This window comes from Atta cephalotes (genome assembly GCF_000143395.1).
Source record: "Atta cephalotes unplaced genomic scaffold scaffold00015, whole genome shotgun sequence".
Classification (NCBI taxonomy): Eukaryota; Metazoa; Arthropoda; class Insecta; order Hymenoptera; family Formicidae; genus Atta; species Atta cephalotes.
Window position 1 is genome coordinate 5462515 of NW_012130079.1, and position 16449 is coordinate 5478963.

The 16449-nt window shown below is 33.9% G+C and overlaps 1 protein-coding gene across 1 annotated transcript in view; it reads right to left on the reverse strand.

The window, feature by feature from the left end:
- LOC105618119 overlaps positions 1 to 11718 on the reverse strand; it is a 69726-nt gene extending 58008 nt beyond the window's left edge. The window contains exon 1 of the mRNA XM_012199659.1: positions 11605 to 11718. Coding sequence (XP_012055049.1) covers positions 11605 to 11718 — 114 coding nt within the window. The remainder of the gene's footprint in view (positions 1 to 11604) is intronic.
- Between the last annotated feature and the right edge of the window lie 4731 nt (positions 11719 to 16449).

Here is a 16449-nt window from a genome sequence, read left to right on the forward strand (position 1 = left end):
TATATATATATAGTACGTAGTACGTAGTACGTACGTACGTACGTACGTACGTACGTACGTACGTCGTACGTCGTACGTACGTACGTACGTCGTCTCTCTCTCTCTCTCTCTCTCTCTCTCTCTCTCTCTCTCTCTCTCTCTCTCTCTCTCTCTCTCTCTCTCTCTCTCTGTTTCTCATCTTATTACTTGCCTTTGCTGGATAACGTATGCACACGGTATCGTGCGTATCGCGATACGTGTATGCGATATACACACGACTGGTCTAACAAGAACCGTATTTACGTAGCCAGTACGGCCGCATGCGAAAACGCCTCGTGTAACTAATCGCATATTCCAGGATATTGCTAAGAAACACACTGAAGAAACATCCCTCTAAAAGCAGTGATTCACAACTCTGACAAGGAAACGTGCAAAAGTGATTTTTAAAAAAACTAATGTTATCAAAAATTATGTTACGAAAAATTATGTTTGAAATAGGTACTCTAAATTAGTCTGAGAGATACTAGTATAAATTGAACATATTTATTTTAAATATAAATATTTCGAGAATGTATGTATTGAACGGATATATTTTTTGAAATAAATTGCAAATAAAAGTTGTAAGATTTGAAGAGGATTATCAAATTATTACTTAGATTTCTTTCCAAGAATTTTCCTTTACCTTATTGGTAAAAGAAGCGGAAATTTTAATCAAAACTATGGAAATTTTATGATGAGGTGCTAACTATACAGACGTCATTCATCTGATGTCCGTTTCAAACTCTACAACTTTTTTTTCAAAAATATATTGTTCTCGAGATACTTTATATCTAACAACAGGTTGAAATGGAAATTCAAATATGTTCTGCCTCAAATCGGGTACAGAATCCAGGATCCCAAGACACTACCTAGAATACCTATTTCAAATTTAATCTTACAACTGATAATGTATTTTTGATATCACTTGCAATATAGCAATTCCTTTATGAGCGATATTATAAATATTCTCATATTTCCTTTACAGAAATTTAATACGGAAAGATTATAATTAATTAATATTTGAGTATTAAAAGCATTATTGTTTATATTCAAAATGAAAGATTTACAATATTAAATTGACTAATATCTATTAAATTAAATTTCTGCAAAGATTTTATAAAAAATTATGAAATTTTTACGATAAAATGATATACTGTATTATTTATACAAAAATTTTTGATTTCTTATAGAATATAGTGATCAAATTGCGAAAAATGAATTTGGCACCATTTTAATTTAATTTGAAGTAAATTTTGTTAACAGAAATGTTAAGGCAAGATATACAACAGTTGGCAAGATGTACGTTTTAAAATAAAGGACTCCTTGTAAATTAATGGAATAAATAGTGGCACTTGTTTGTTATTTCAGTCTAAAATAAAGCGACGTTATTCACAAATAATAAATGAGAATGATATATCATTCACCTCCGTATTCTCTTTTAGTAAACCAATTATATCACGAATAGTTAAACTACAGAATGTATTTTGTAGTACGTCTCGGATGCACTTTAACGCGAGTACATTTCAGTGACATAGGTGGAATCATGCGCTGCATTGTGTTACTAAGCAACAGGAGACAACTTCTGTTGAAGAGTCTCGAGCTGCAGAAACGAAGAAGCCCCAAATACGTAAACCATATGGAAACCTGTATGCGATGGAATTGAGGAAAATAAACAACGCGTCGTACGTGCAGATGTTTAATCGCCAAATACGTAATTTAATTTCTCTCGAAAAATATTTATTATAAATGTACATTATCTCATCCTTTCAAATTATGCTAATCAATGTTATATGTACTTAAGAAGGCTTCGAAAAATTTGATTAAAATTACAAATTGGATCAAGGATAAAAAAAAGATAAAAAATAAGAAATATTCTTAAAATAAATTAGGACATTATTCCATATAAAAATAGAAAGAATTAAATAAGAGAATATCTGTGATGTATGCTAAAGATGGAAGAATAATTTTTCATTAGCAAAAAATTTTAAATGCTTAGAAATCTATATATATATATATATGTATATATATATATATATGTATGTATGTAATATATATATATGTATGTATGTAAAATATATAATAAAATAAAAAAAATATTCTGAAATATTATTCTGAAATAATAATATGTATATATATATATATGTATGTATGTAATATATATATATGTATGTATGTAAAATATATAATAAAATAAAAAAAATATTCTGAAATATTATTCTGAAATAATAATACGTATCAATCAGGAAAACATGATAATCTGAGCCTTTGAAGAGGAAGTGCAAAACGAATTTGAATCTCGGGGTGATCGATTACATCGCTCGTTTCACGTTGTGAAAAATCACACCACTATTCCCGGGTTAATAACTTTTCTAATGGAAAGTGATAAAGTACTATTTTAACGCGTTACGTGTATTCGACGGAAGCCACCGCGAGCAGGAAAGCCCATTAACGGTTTTTGTGTAAACCTATGACTAACATGATGAGCCAGCAAGATGCGTTATATAATCGTTCGTTGTTGCACGCGTGCGCTCGTCGGCTAATAAACAAGCATTAAATTTTCCAGTCAGAGGTTCCGAAATGAGCTACTCGATTCCAACGTAAAACAAACTCAACAAAGGAATTAACTTAAATTGTTTTCGCTGATGAAATATCGTAATAATATGATTGGCTTAGAAAAGCTCCTCATGATACTCATTTAATTCCAAAATGAAATTAATTAAACTCGCAGAGTTAAAATAAAATCGTATATACAATTATATCAGATGTGTCCGAAAAAATAAAAATCGTGATATCAAAATTCATTTATCTTCGGCAGTTTAGAAAAGCATGACGAATTGCTGACAAATTGTGGCAATTTATTATTCGATTTTAGCTTACTATTTTCTATATATATAAAAAAAACCCATCATAAATTGACATAAAATAATTTTTATGGTTATTTCATATTATTTCATATTATTAATAAATATATGAAGTATAATTTCTGATTTTCCAGAAATTTTTATGATAAATCTCTGGCCAAGATCATTTATTTCGCACAAAATAAAAAAATAGATTTACACATCACTTGTGAACGATAAATGCACTCGACTCCGCTGTATTATAAAGTGTCGTTGACACTTTATATTGTCCGAGTTAATAAAACGGAAACCGTAAAATGGCTTTTCTATCCGCCAACACCGAGAATAATAAAATTCCTCTCGTGAATCACACACTAGCAGGGTATAGCTACAGTTTTAATTGCGGAAATTCTTTCCAGAGATATTTCGAAGCAGTTATCTCGCGCTTACACGTTGAAGCCACAACGCGTTTACGCAACGTACGCAACGTACGCAACGTACGCAACGTACCGTTACAAAATTATTGCATTATAAACATTGTTGCACAAAATAGTTTGCCACTGCGAATATATCAGTTCCCACATCAACCGTGAAATTCATGTTTAGAATGTTACAGAAATATCGTATGGAAATATAATGTTCACTCGCTATTGTGTTATTGTTGTATAATGCATAATTATTATTTGACAGATGTTGAAATTAACATAAAATTGTATTCGTTAATATGAACATTTAGGATGAATATTTATCGGACGCAAACAAGATGTTATTACATGACATTAAAATAAATTGAGTCCAATTAATGAATCGTTATACAATAAATATACTAATTGACGTGTTTTCATACGAGAAAATGCAAAAATTTCTTTCTCTATATTTTCTATTTCTGTTCAGAAATAGACACAAGGAAAAGATAGAATTAATTAGAGCTCACTTACTAACTTTAATATTTAGCAGTTTAACTTTAAACTCAAACTTTTAAACACCGCAAATATATAGCATCGTAGCAACACTGCCCTCATGGATCCTAATTCTGTAGGAAAGCTCACAAGTTATTGTTGTAACTGCATATCGTCGGAATAATACTATTATCGTACAGTGAGATTATAAAGCGTTACGATAAGATAAAACAGTCGGAGTTTACACGCTTGGATTTATCCATCAATTTTCTTCGATTATCAGTCAGTAATATCTATAAATGCGAAATCACACGCTCCCGTAAAAACAAACCATCGTCGTAATAAAATATCAATAGCAGCTATATTTAGCCCTTCACAGTTTCCGATATATTCAAGCAATAATCCACGACGATCTGCATAATCCTCGACGTTGTTTTCACTCAACTGTATGAGCTATTTTAACTGTGGAACTTACTCCATGTGTATATACAAATGCGACACAGAACGCAGAATTAAATCGTGAATTGAATTATTTCTGTTCTTATTTGGTTATCTTTAGAGACCTTTATAAATTATTTTTTTTTTACTTCAAGTTTCACAGTTAAAGGCTGTGTTCATTTTTTATTAATAGCATATTGCTATAGAATCTACTTTTCACGAGGCTTCTTTTTTTATCTACAAGGCTTTTTGTTTTTACGGCTTTCTCTTTTCACGAAATTTGAGAAATTGGGCCTTTGGTTTTTCTATATAAAAGTATTAAAAATAAAATGTTAATTTTAATCTAAAAACGTTATATTGGATTTTCTGAAACATACGTTAAATGTTAAAATTAATATTTTATTTTTAACAATATAGTTACATTTTATTACCGTATTCCTCGTATTTGAACCAAGATATATTTTCGAAAAAGGTCGGATAGAGAAAGGCGAAAGGAGTAATATGCAGAAAGTAACGAAACATGTAACATGGCGATTCTCGCATTGTACGGTCGCGTTCCTGGTGTAGAACATCGAGGAGAATCGGCATTCCTGTATTCCGGAAAGCGTCTCGACTGCGGTACATGACCTCGATACAGGTCGTATGACGTAATTAGGGATACAGAAACAATGCTCGGCTTTGCCGAGCCGCCGTTCTATTGATGCCGCTTAATCTCCGATGCCAATAATTACTCTCAGACCGAATATTATATTGCCTTGAAGCGTCGCTATTCGTCCCGACATGAATTCAATGGGCCGCGCAGTTTTGTTTTAATATATCCTCATGTTTTAGTCATAAATAGGACTGTCGTCGTATGATTAATTTATCAGTTCATTTCAATGATAACGTAATAATGTAATCCCTCGCGATCACGAATCTTTTAAATTTCGATAGTGCTTAATTGAATTGCTGATTTCAAGAAGAAAGCCAGTTAACCACCTAACTAGAATTCTCTGAGAACTAAAGAAATCATTTTTGCTTTGTTCTTCAGACACAAGCATACATACAGCCTTTGCTGTTTCGTATATTACATTATACTCGTATTTATATCTTATTTTATACTGTTTATGCTGTATTAATTAATCCACTTAGGCGGAAGACAAGAAAAAAAAGAAAAGAGAGAGAGAGAGAGAGAATCCTTCCTTTTTATTTTATTCAGTGATTCAAAATCACTCTCGTATTTTTACCGTGCTTGCCCAACGAACGTGCGACGAGGAATTTGAAAAAACGCGTGAAACGCGACATTCATTTCGCTTATGTTTTTCTCTCTCTAAAAACATAATCGCCTCGCGCGTTTATCTATCCGGAACAATCGTGCATCGCACGCAAACTGACAACAATAATGGAATCAATAGCACATCACATATCGATAAATTAATACCACGTGTTTTATTTCCGTCACTCCCCGCCGGACGTTTCTCTCGCCGCGCTGCTGTATTAAAACAACGCGATGTTGTTGATATTTACAACGGAGAACGCCAGATCCCGAATAATTCTTTCTAATTGCCAGAGCGGCACAGCCTGGGATTAAAATGCACGGTACGTGGTGGAAATAGTTAATGCCACACTCGCGAAAATAAAAGTCTCCTTCTCTTATACACATATATATCGCCTTTTCTATTTTTTTTTCTTGATAGAATAATTCATGGCATTAAAAAAGTCGTATACTCTCCTCGATAAAATTGTATTTAGCAAAGAAAAACAGAATTTAATGAAGAAAAGACTTGTGAGAGAATTTAAAGAGAGTACACGTTTTAACAATTTTTTTTTAAACAATATTGAGTAAAAATCGATCGATAAAATTAAAGATAAATAAATGGAAAATATTCCATATTCAATCAAGGAAGATCTTTGTGCTTATAATATTTGTTGTAATTATAAATTTCCAGTTCAAGCAACTGTGCGCCGATTATTTGTCAATCTTGAAACACGGTCTTAGATTAAAGCTCTGAAGTACTAATTTACTACATCATAATTTAATAATACATCATTAATATTAAAAGATGCTTATATCTCACTATATATATCAATATTATTAGGCGATGATAAGATTGTGATATAGAGATAACGTATGTAATGAACGAGAGTATATAACATTAGAAGTAAATATAAGAGAGAAAAGTGGATAAAGCGAAAAGAAATAAAATGAAATAAAGTAGGTAAAGGAGCGAAGTCAAAAGGTTTAACCAGAAAAATAAGAAAGTAAAGGGATAAGCATAAAAAATTTATAATAATATATGTGCGATAGCTTGCGGACGAGATGGATGTATGAATGAGTTAAGAATTTATATAAATCAAGTCCCCTTTTTGACAGCATATAAATATGCTGAAGTGTAATAAAGTATTCTAATATCAAATGTTTCTAGTATCAACATTATTATTAAATTGACAAGCAATTTATTATTATTGATGCTAAAGAGATGCTACTTAAGTATCTTTTAAAATCTTATAAATAATTTATTGCAAAAAATATTACCTCAGCCGGGATTCGAATCCGAATCTCCCAAATTTCGGATGTCCTTCCAATTCGACTACCGTATGATAATATTAATCACAATGATTAGTATAAATAGGAAGAATGTCTTTCAGGTGACATAAATAAACAATATTAAGTGAAAATCGAGCGATGAAATTAAACACAAATAAATGGAAAACGCCCCATATTCGATTTCCACTTAATATTACTTAAAGAAAGTTATAAAAATATATATCTTGATCGAATATAGCGTTTTCCATTTATGTTTAATTATTTTTAAGTCAAGGAGCGCAAGTTTTGATATTTATATCGATATGTGCATTGTGCTTACACGTGTATTATTTCTTGATAATTATACATTTAATTATAAAGTTTACGCTGGTATGAGAAATATATTATACAAAGTCAAAAACAATGATGCTAAGAGGGAGCGTACCTTCGTCATCGTGAATTAAAGTAAAAGGGCAAATGGTGCAGTGGGACGTACACGATATTAAAGAGGCCAGGGTGTCGGAAGGAGAATGATTAATCGTCGAGCAATCTCTCTTATGCGTTCGTAAAAAAAAGAATCAGAAAAAGGAAGACATGCGTGAATGAACACAAAAACAATCGATGATATCAATAATACGACATGTTTACAATATGAGATATCCGATGAAAAACAATATTTAGTGTCTTAGAGACAGAGATAATCTCTATTTTTAAAAATATAATAATTTGTATTTAAAAGTAAAAATCCGTTTTAAACATTAAAGTAAAATGTTCTATTATTCATTTACAATGACGGAGTTTGTATTAAAAAAAATTATAAAAGTGTCAAAATAGCCGTACTAAATTAAATCTAAGGCTGAAAATATCTTTGAAATTTGATTTATAGATTTATAGATTCTCGAAGATTCTAAGAGAGCTAGAGATTTCTCTGAGTTTTATTTCCAGAGATTATATTTTAAATAATTTAAATGGAGATTTAAAAATTTGCAAGCATCAGGTATAAAGATTGGTGGAAAAAGATCAATTCCTTTGAGAATATATTTTTGCAATAGTATGCAGAATCTTCTCTAAGATATCTCGTATAGAAAAGAGTGGACTCGAGATGTATCAATGATCTAATATTCCTTTGATATGTAAGATCACACGTCCACTTTTTGAATAAAAGACAATTTTATATATTACTATATTAAATATTTTTCGAGTTTAATGATATATTCACTTGCTATTCGAGTGAAGCTCCATTGTGCAAGCTATATCTATATCTTTAAAAATTGTCTTAAAATAAAAAAATTCATAAGATCATTTTAACAAAATAAATAAATAACCAAAAAAAAATTTATGAAGTTTTTACCATAAAACATTGCACTTTCATTATAAATAAAATAATAGCAAAATATTGCATTTGCATAATTCTGTTTTATAATATTCACAATAAAAAAAATCAAATCTAAAAACAATGTAATGGAAGGATATTTCTATGGCCCGGTTTTTAATTTTCTGATTAACTCGTAACAAAAAACCTAAGACATAATTGAAAAACACAGATAATAGGAACAGGGAATAATAAATTTTAATCTATCAGAAATCGATCGCAATATGAAAGTTTCTGAGAGTGATAGGTTTAAATATCTTATCTCTTATTCCTATTGCTTATACTTTTCAATTGTGTCTTAAGATTTAAATTTAACCTTATTGAATCTGATGATAATGTAAAAATTGTTTTTCTAGCTGTGATTAATTATGAAACTGATAATTTTAAAAGTTACTCACTACAAAATCATCAATTGAGTAATTAATCATAGATCGAAAAATATAATTTTTACATTATCATCATCAGATTAAATCTAATCATAAGTTAATCATAAAATGAAAAATCAGGCCTATCTGTTATGTATTTAATTACTAATACACCAAAATGTTTACATCAAAATTTGAAAAAAGACATGAATAAGAAAAAAAAATGTAAAAAGGATGTTAACATTTTCCTCCTTCATGCTTTTGGGTCAATTAATGTGAAGTCTAAAGCAAAGCATAATTCGAATTTGAAAGGTTACGACTGAATGTTTAATGTACGTAAGCATTAGCATTGACAAAAGTACGAATGCTATTCCGTGTATTTGTGGATGCACAAGAGGTTGAGCCGCTCGAAGTCTCAATATATCCAATCAATATTGTTCTAACGCGAGTCTTATTTTGCATAAGCATGAATATATCGGCACACATGAAGGTTACACCTTCCAGCGTGACAATATGTCTAATCAACACTGACAAACGTAAAGGTTGATTTCATGTGGACGCGCACATGATCGCGCAGAGAAGGATTACATCGCGAGACATCTCAATATGCATAATCAACAGGAACAAGCCAGGATGTCGCTCTGTCTATCTTACGGATGCATAAAGAGCAGCTCATGTTGACCGAAATCTCAATACGTCTAATCAACATCATTTAGACAACAGCATTAACATTACTCCGTATACCTCCGAGATCTTACGCTGATATTTCATTTGTCGTCCAACAATGGATGCTTTCTAGCAAGATGACACAATATGAAAACTATGACCGGTATTCTTAGTCGGTTTCTTATTTCTTAAGTAAAGCCTTAAGATACAAATACGCATTAAATATCAAAGGAGTAATGGTAATCCAATCTTTTCAAGTAACATTATATCCCTTAAGTAACATTTTGTTATTTTTAACTTCCATGTGTCTCAAAATGTAAGTTAATCCGTTTCTGTGGTTAATTTCAATGTAAAATAACGCCTACATTAATACAATGCTTAGTAACCAATAAATCGAATTTTTTATTCAAATTTAATACACTTTCTTAAGTTAAAATATTTAACTTTATTGTTTTAGTTAAATCAAATTTAATTTAGTTAAAATAACATCAAGTAGAAACAATGATAACTTATAGAAATGATTAGAAATAAGTCAAATTGGATATAATTTGACATTAAGAATTTAACATTGTATGATTGATTTACGAAGGTCGTTTGAAAAGTTTTAAGCCTCAATATGAAAATGGCATTAAATCGTCAAAACTATTCTGATATTACAATCGTACATATTTTGCAAGATACCTGTGAAAATTGTAGCCATTTTGGATACTCAGTTATTGTTTGAGAGTTATTGACCCTCGTATATAACATCTTGTACATCTTGTAAGTCAGTCTTAAATATAAAAATCGAGATAAACCAATTGCACAAAACGCCAGTGGCATAAAAAAAACTTAAAAATGTAAGACTATGAAGTAAAAAAAAGACTAAGAAGTATTTTGAATTTTCTATTACTTACGTTTATTTCTTTATCTCTTATTGTGATCGCTCTATTTGCTTGCTGCCTTTTTTGTGTCACGGCCTTCGCCATGAATCATTTCATCTTTAATATTGGTAAACAAGGATGTAATGATTCATCGTATTACACTAGCTGCATTCGGCTTGACCGCTCACGCGCTGTAAGCTTCATTTTCCTTCCGCATGCAATGATTAATGAATGATAAAAATAAAATGAAGCTTTCAGCGCTTGAGTGCCTAAACTGAGCATAGCCACTGTCAATCAATGGATACTTTTCAGTCAACATAAGTATCATTCTATCACTGCTAAGATAACGATGTTTGTGTTGACTTGTGTTATTAGTGGCCAATTTCTTAATCTCAAGATAACTTTGTCCATGAGATATCTTCTAGATATCTTCCAAATATCTCATTTATTCACGAGATATCTCTCAAAGTTATCTAGAGATAAAGTAATTGGTCATAAATGGAAAGCATGCTATATCTCTTGCTAAAAAGATCCTATAGATTGATTATTTCTGGAGACTCGGGAATTCCATTCTGTAGCTAATGAATGAGCTTGAAAAGATTTCTCGTATGATAAATAAAATATCCTTAAATTATTTTATTACAACACATGTAAACGCCGTGCGTCAATGATTCTGCAGAATGTTTATTTTGTAACTGTTGGAAGTTTTCTTCTTCACTGAAATAAGACTATTTCTTTCTGTCCGTTTCTACTAATTTAGTTTAACTTTAAGTTCAATTAATTCTCCATTTTTTTAGTTCTAAGAATTAGAAAAAGATAAAGAGTAAGTTAAATTGAAATTAAAGTAAATCTATATATTGGTAAAAACGGATATTACATTTAAAAATATAATCCAATCAGTGAATTAAAAAATTTCCAAATAAACATTCTGGACGTTATTGATTACATTCAACAGAGAAAGCAGCTTTGCAACTGTTGTAAATTTTTTTTAATATGATTATACATTATTATGATTTATACATTTTAGATTCAAGTGAGAAATCAAGAAGAAGAAGAAGAAGAGAAACCAAGATGATATAAAAAAATTTTACAACAGTTGCAAAGCTTTCTCTGCTGAACGCAGCCAAAGAAAAGGGAAGATCATATCACGTGTATGAATATCACGCGTATCAACATCAGCAGACAGCAACGTCGCTCTACACTGTCATAGACATATAAGGAAAGAGGTCGCACGGCGTATATAGAACTTCATCATTGTCTGTCCTAATAAAAACGCCATCCTAGACATATACGGAAAGCGGTCGCATATGAAACGGCCTGAAACTCTACAGACAAGCTAATCAACGAAGCCCTGCTTCGTGCATCCATAAATACGCGAAGACGTCGCGTTACGACGCGTTACGTCGCGCATCATCTCGACGCACGTAGTCGGTATCAATGGTACTGCGTATGTATGTATATATACTCGCGATACACTCGAGCATGAGGGAAAAGGAAGTTACATCGAACGCTCGCGCTGTCCAGGTCGCAAAGGATCACCACCATCATCATCATCCGACGACGACGATGACGACAGTGGCGGCAGCAGCGGTGGCGCGCAGCGTGAACGTTGGAAAACGTGTGCAAGGTATACTCACCGTGTGGCTACCATAGGGCCTAGGAAGGGTGATATTGCTGCCGGAGGTAGGGGTAGACACGGGGGTGGCGAGCCGCTGTGGTGTCTCCGTGCGACGAAGACGATTCGTAGACATGAGGCGGCACGGAACGCACCTCGTCAACTATGCCGCTCGTCGTACACACAGGTACCGTGCCGCACGCACCACGTACACGCGCCGTCATCCGGCGTGGTTGTGGCAGAGGGGGTGGAGGGAAAAAAAACCCCGAGAAAACCGAGAAGGTTTCGAGGGAGAACCTGGGTACCTCGCGATCTCGTCGACACACCACACACACACACACACACACACACACGCACGCACGCACGCACGCACGCACGGCACCCGAACGGCGGCGACGAGAAAGGGGAGGAGGGGAGGCAAAGGGGGAAGGAAGCCGGGAGAGAAACACTCTCCGGATGACTCGTCACGAGGCACCGAGAGGCGCACTAGGAAGCGTAGTATTCCGGTGACGACGGCGACGGCGGCGGCGGCGGCGACGGTGGTGGTGGTGGTGGTGGCGGCGGATTAATATGGCCGTCCCTCGGTTGACAAGAAGACTCCGATCGCGCGTAAAAGCGAGCGGTTGCAACGCTGGCGGTAGCGGCAACGGCTGCTCGGTGCTGCTGGCACAACGACGAGATGGCACGGCGATGCGACAATGACGGCGACGACGTCGACAGCGGTAGCGACGCACTTCGTTGACGGCCTCCTTATAGCTCGCATAAAACGCGCACGCATTTGTTTCACTCGCGGGGAAATCACGCACCACCCACGAGCACGATGACTTGGCCGGAGCTTTAAAGCGCGACGTTAAAACACACTCGACGTACGCGTATCTCTCTCTCTCTCTCTCTCTCTCCGTCCTTTTCTTTCCCTCACGCGCTGTCGCTCTCCGTTTTCCTTCGTCGGATTCTTTCCACGCGACCCGGCGATTACGATTCCCTGCTGATTACTCTCTTCTTTCTTTACTCGCCCGTTCTTGTCTTGATTTTGTTTCTTAGAGCAGCTTCAATCGCACGATCTTGCTATTCCTTTCTCTCTCTCTCTCTATCTATCTATCTATCTCTATCTATCTATCTCTCTCTCTCTTTCCTCGTTTCTCTTTTCACATAAAAGTGCGATTACTTCCGGGCTACGTTTTCACTCGCGACGGGCACATATACGAGTTTTGGAACACTCGTTATCTCTCTCTCTCTCTTTCTTTCTCCTTTTATCAAGCTGTCCGTTTCTCCTTCCTTCGTCCTTTTACACTCTCTCTATCTCTGTCTCACTCGCTCACTCGTTTTCCCTGGACGTTCCGTAGTTGACCGTCGTCGGGAAACACCGAGAGGGAGAGAGAGAGACACACACACACACACACTGTGTGCAGTTGCGTTGATGAGAAATCTTACGGCACTTGACGGGATCAACGGGCCACCACCTTCGCTGTCTCGTTCTCGCTCTCTCACACGTCCGTTCGTCGCCCGCGACGATGCTTGATGCACAACGGCACGATCCAGACGGCGTACGCGGACGTACGCACGCACGCACGGCTATTTTCACGCTACGCGAGGACGTGACGCGACCTCGGTGCGAACGACAACGTCAACATCACCACCGTACGCTTTCGTGGCGGCCATCTTTTTCGGGGATACAGTGGCGATACGCGAATCGCGGAACGTGAAACGCACGCGCGTACATGGGTGTAAGTGCGCGAGGGCGCTGCGCGCGTGCGAGCGGAACTGGCGCCACCCCGCGTCGCCATCGCGACATGTTTTTCGTATCCGGCTGTGTGCGTGTCTTGTGTGTTACGTATTCCGTGCGAGAGCGGCACGCAGAGATGTGCTAAATGTGAGAACCGGGTATTTTTTGTCGGGAGGTGTCGATTGTCAATCTTCAAATATCAATCAATCTTCAAATATGATGAAAATTATTTTTTAAAAGGTGAACGAATTTATGAAAATATTTATAATTTCATTGGTCTATGAATTTGCTGATTTTTTGTAATTTTCACCTCGTTTCAAAATACAATTGACCCCAACTGTTCGTATTGCAACTAAATTCCTTCCGACCGAGGTAATATTTTTCGTAATAAGAATTAATCATTTACAGATTTTAATTTGTCATTCAACATTATTAAGATCGTTTCGAAGATGCAAATAAGCATCAAAAATTTGTTAATCAAAAAATTGCTAGTCAATTTAATTCATGATATTATTGCGGTAGTTTAATAGAGTTAGCGTTTCAAGATCGAAAAATCATTTCGGCGCACGTTTCTAAGGATTACACATGTAGTATATAAAACCACACAAGGATCATATAAGCATTTAAGATCCAGCTAAACCATTTAAGGCTTTGAATTCCTATAGTTTGTGTTATAAAAAACAATAGACGCATATAAATTAATTCTGCTTGGCCGGCTTTGACGCGTATCTAATATGTATCAGTATGTCTGTTTTTATTAATTAATTAGTTTTGTTTTGGCACTTTTTTGTTTTGGCAAAAACGAGAAGTTCTAATGCAGTCCAGTGCAGCATAAAGCAAATCCTATATTTCCAGCAATAAATAGCACAAATATTGTCCTCAACAAATCTTGTTCTCAACATTTAACAAATATACCGCTAATAAATTTATATTACTTATAACTCTTGCAAGTTGTTTCTACAAAAAACGAAGTTTTTATTTAAAATTCAATGAAATGAATATTATTGTTTTTGCGCATTTTCCTTATATTTTCCACAAAATATGCGAAGAAAGTGGGAATAATAAAACTTAATTTCAATTAAAATATATTTAAAGCTTTTTAAATAGAATTTCAATTCATTCAATCAATTTTAATAAATATTTAATTCAATACTGTCAACTAAACATTTATTTATAGTAAATCATTTTTAGTAAATAATTATTTATTCAGTAAAAAGAATGATTGAGTTAAATTAATATTTTTTGTATGAAATATATCTCTATATTTAATAAATACTTGGTAGTATATAGGCTGTAATCAAAGTCTCGCTACAAATGAAGAATTTGATGGACCAATTAAAAGAAAGAATTTTACAAACTGATTAAAAAATGCTTCAAAGCGTTTGCAACATCACATTGACCATATCCATATTCAATTGAATAGTTTTTAAACTATTATACTGAATAATTTTGACTATATTTTTTCTCAGTGTACTATGGGAGCAAGAGACACAAATTGACACAAGAGTCATCCTGTCCTTGTTCGATAAACACCCAGACAACATAAAGTATTCAAAAGAGAGAAGAGTCTTTGGCATCTAAAAGACATCTTATCTCAATGTGTTGTCTGGGCAGAAACAAAGACAGAATAACTTGTGTTGATTTGTGCCTTTGCTGAAAAGCTCCCGAATGTAAATAAATATATGGTGTGTGTATATTATGAACATGGTTATAGAAATAGATATGGAAATAGATATGGAAATAAAAATGAAAATGGATATGAAAATGGATATGGAAATGGAAATGAAAATGGATATGGATACGGAAATGAAAATGGAATGGACATGGAAATGGATATGGATATGAAAATAAAAATGGAAAATAAAAATGGAAATGAAAAATATTTATATGCTTTAACTTTTCTAAATTATTTGCGTTTTGCTTAAAATTTAAAATCCCCAAAAACTTTTACTTAAACCGAGATAAATATATTCAGGCGTTAAAAAAAAAGAAGAGCGAAGATGTTACAGTGCAAAGAATGCAAGCGAACAGACCTAATGATTTCAAATTTATAATGAATCAAGATTGCGCAGAAGCATATTATCGAGAGAATTATTGTTCTGTTCGCGTTCCTGAGTGGTAATAAGCACATGAGGTGTATAAACGTGTCAATGTATATGGCCATTGAGTGAGAGCACACGATACCGGCTGACCTTCGTGGAAAGAGATAAAATTGCGCGCATAAACAGTACATGCTCGGCAGCCATGACGGCCTGCGTTGATTGAGCGGATGACTTGAACCGAAGTAATGGCTGCGTTCAGTGGACTCAACAGTTGAGTGAATGCTCGCTGTTATTGGTGTATTCTTTTAAATCATCCAATCAGCATTTTAGATCTGAAAGAATACATCAATAGTAGTGAGCGCTCATTCAACTGTTTAATCCGCTGAACGCAACCAATATGGAACAGATTGACCGACCATCGTGTTTCACGCGTTCAGCGGAAATGATTCGTGGCGCCACGTTCGACCGTCTCGAAAAACCAGTACCAGTAATATCGCCGATAATCGCGGTTTACGCAGCTGAAAACTTGCCAACGTATGCAAACACAAGTTACGCAAACGCGTTTAATTGAATTAAGAAAATTAGAAATTAAAAATATAAATAAGCTGAATATAAATGAACTAACTAAAAAGATAGCTATTATCTATATATTATTAATGTAAAAATTTTACGCTTCGCAATTACTTTTCTTGAAATTTTATTATTTAACAGATTCATTTATTGTTTCCTAAAAAATATTCTATGTATTATGTAAAAATAACATGCGAGTATATCATATTTTTGAGGAATATAAATTCTTACAAGATAAATATGATTCGATAAGTATATAAGGCTATTAAACTAATGAAATCTCCATTTGTGTTATCAGCGGTTGGCAGACATGAATGATAATCAAACATAAAATTCTACTAAATTGATCAATTTTTCATATCGAAATGTAAAAACATTTTCTCATTAATTTGCAAAGAAATTGTTATACCTAAATACCGTATTTTTTTAATATTAAAAGATATTTGCTCCTTGAGATTTACATTTTAATTAGAAAATTATAAATGTATAAATTAGCTTGTTTATTTGTTCTATTAAGGCTATAGTCAGTCTC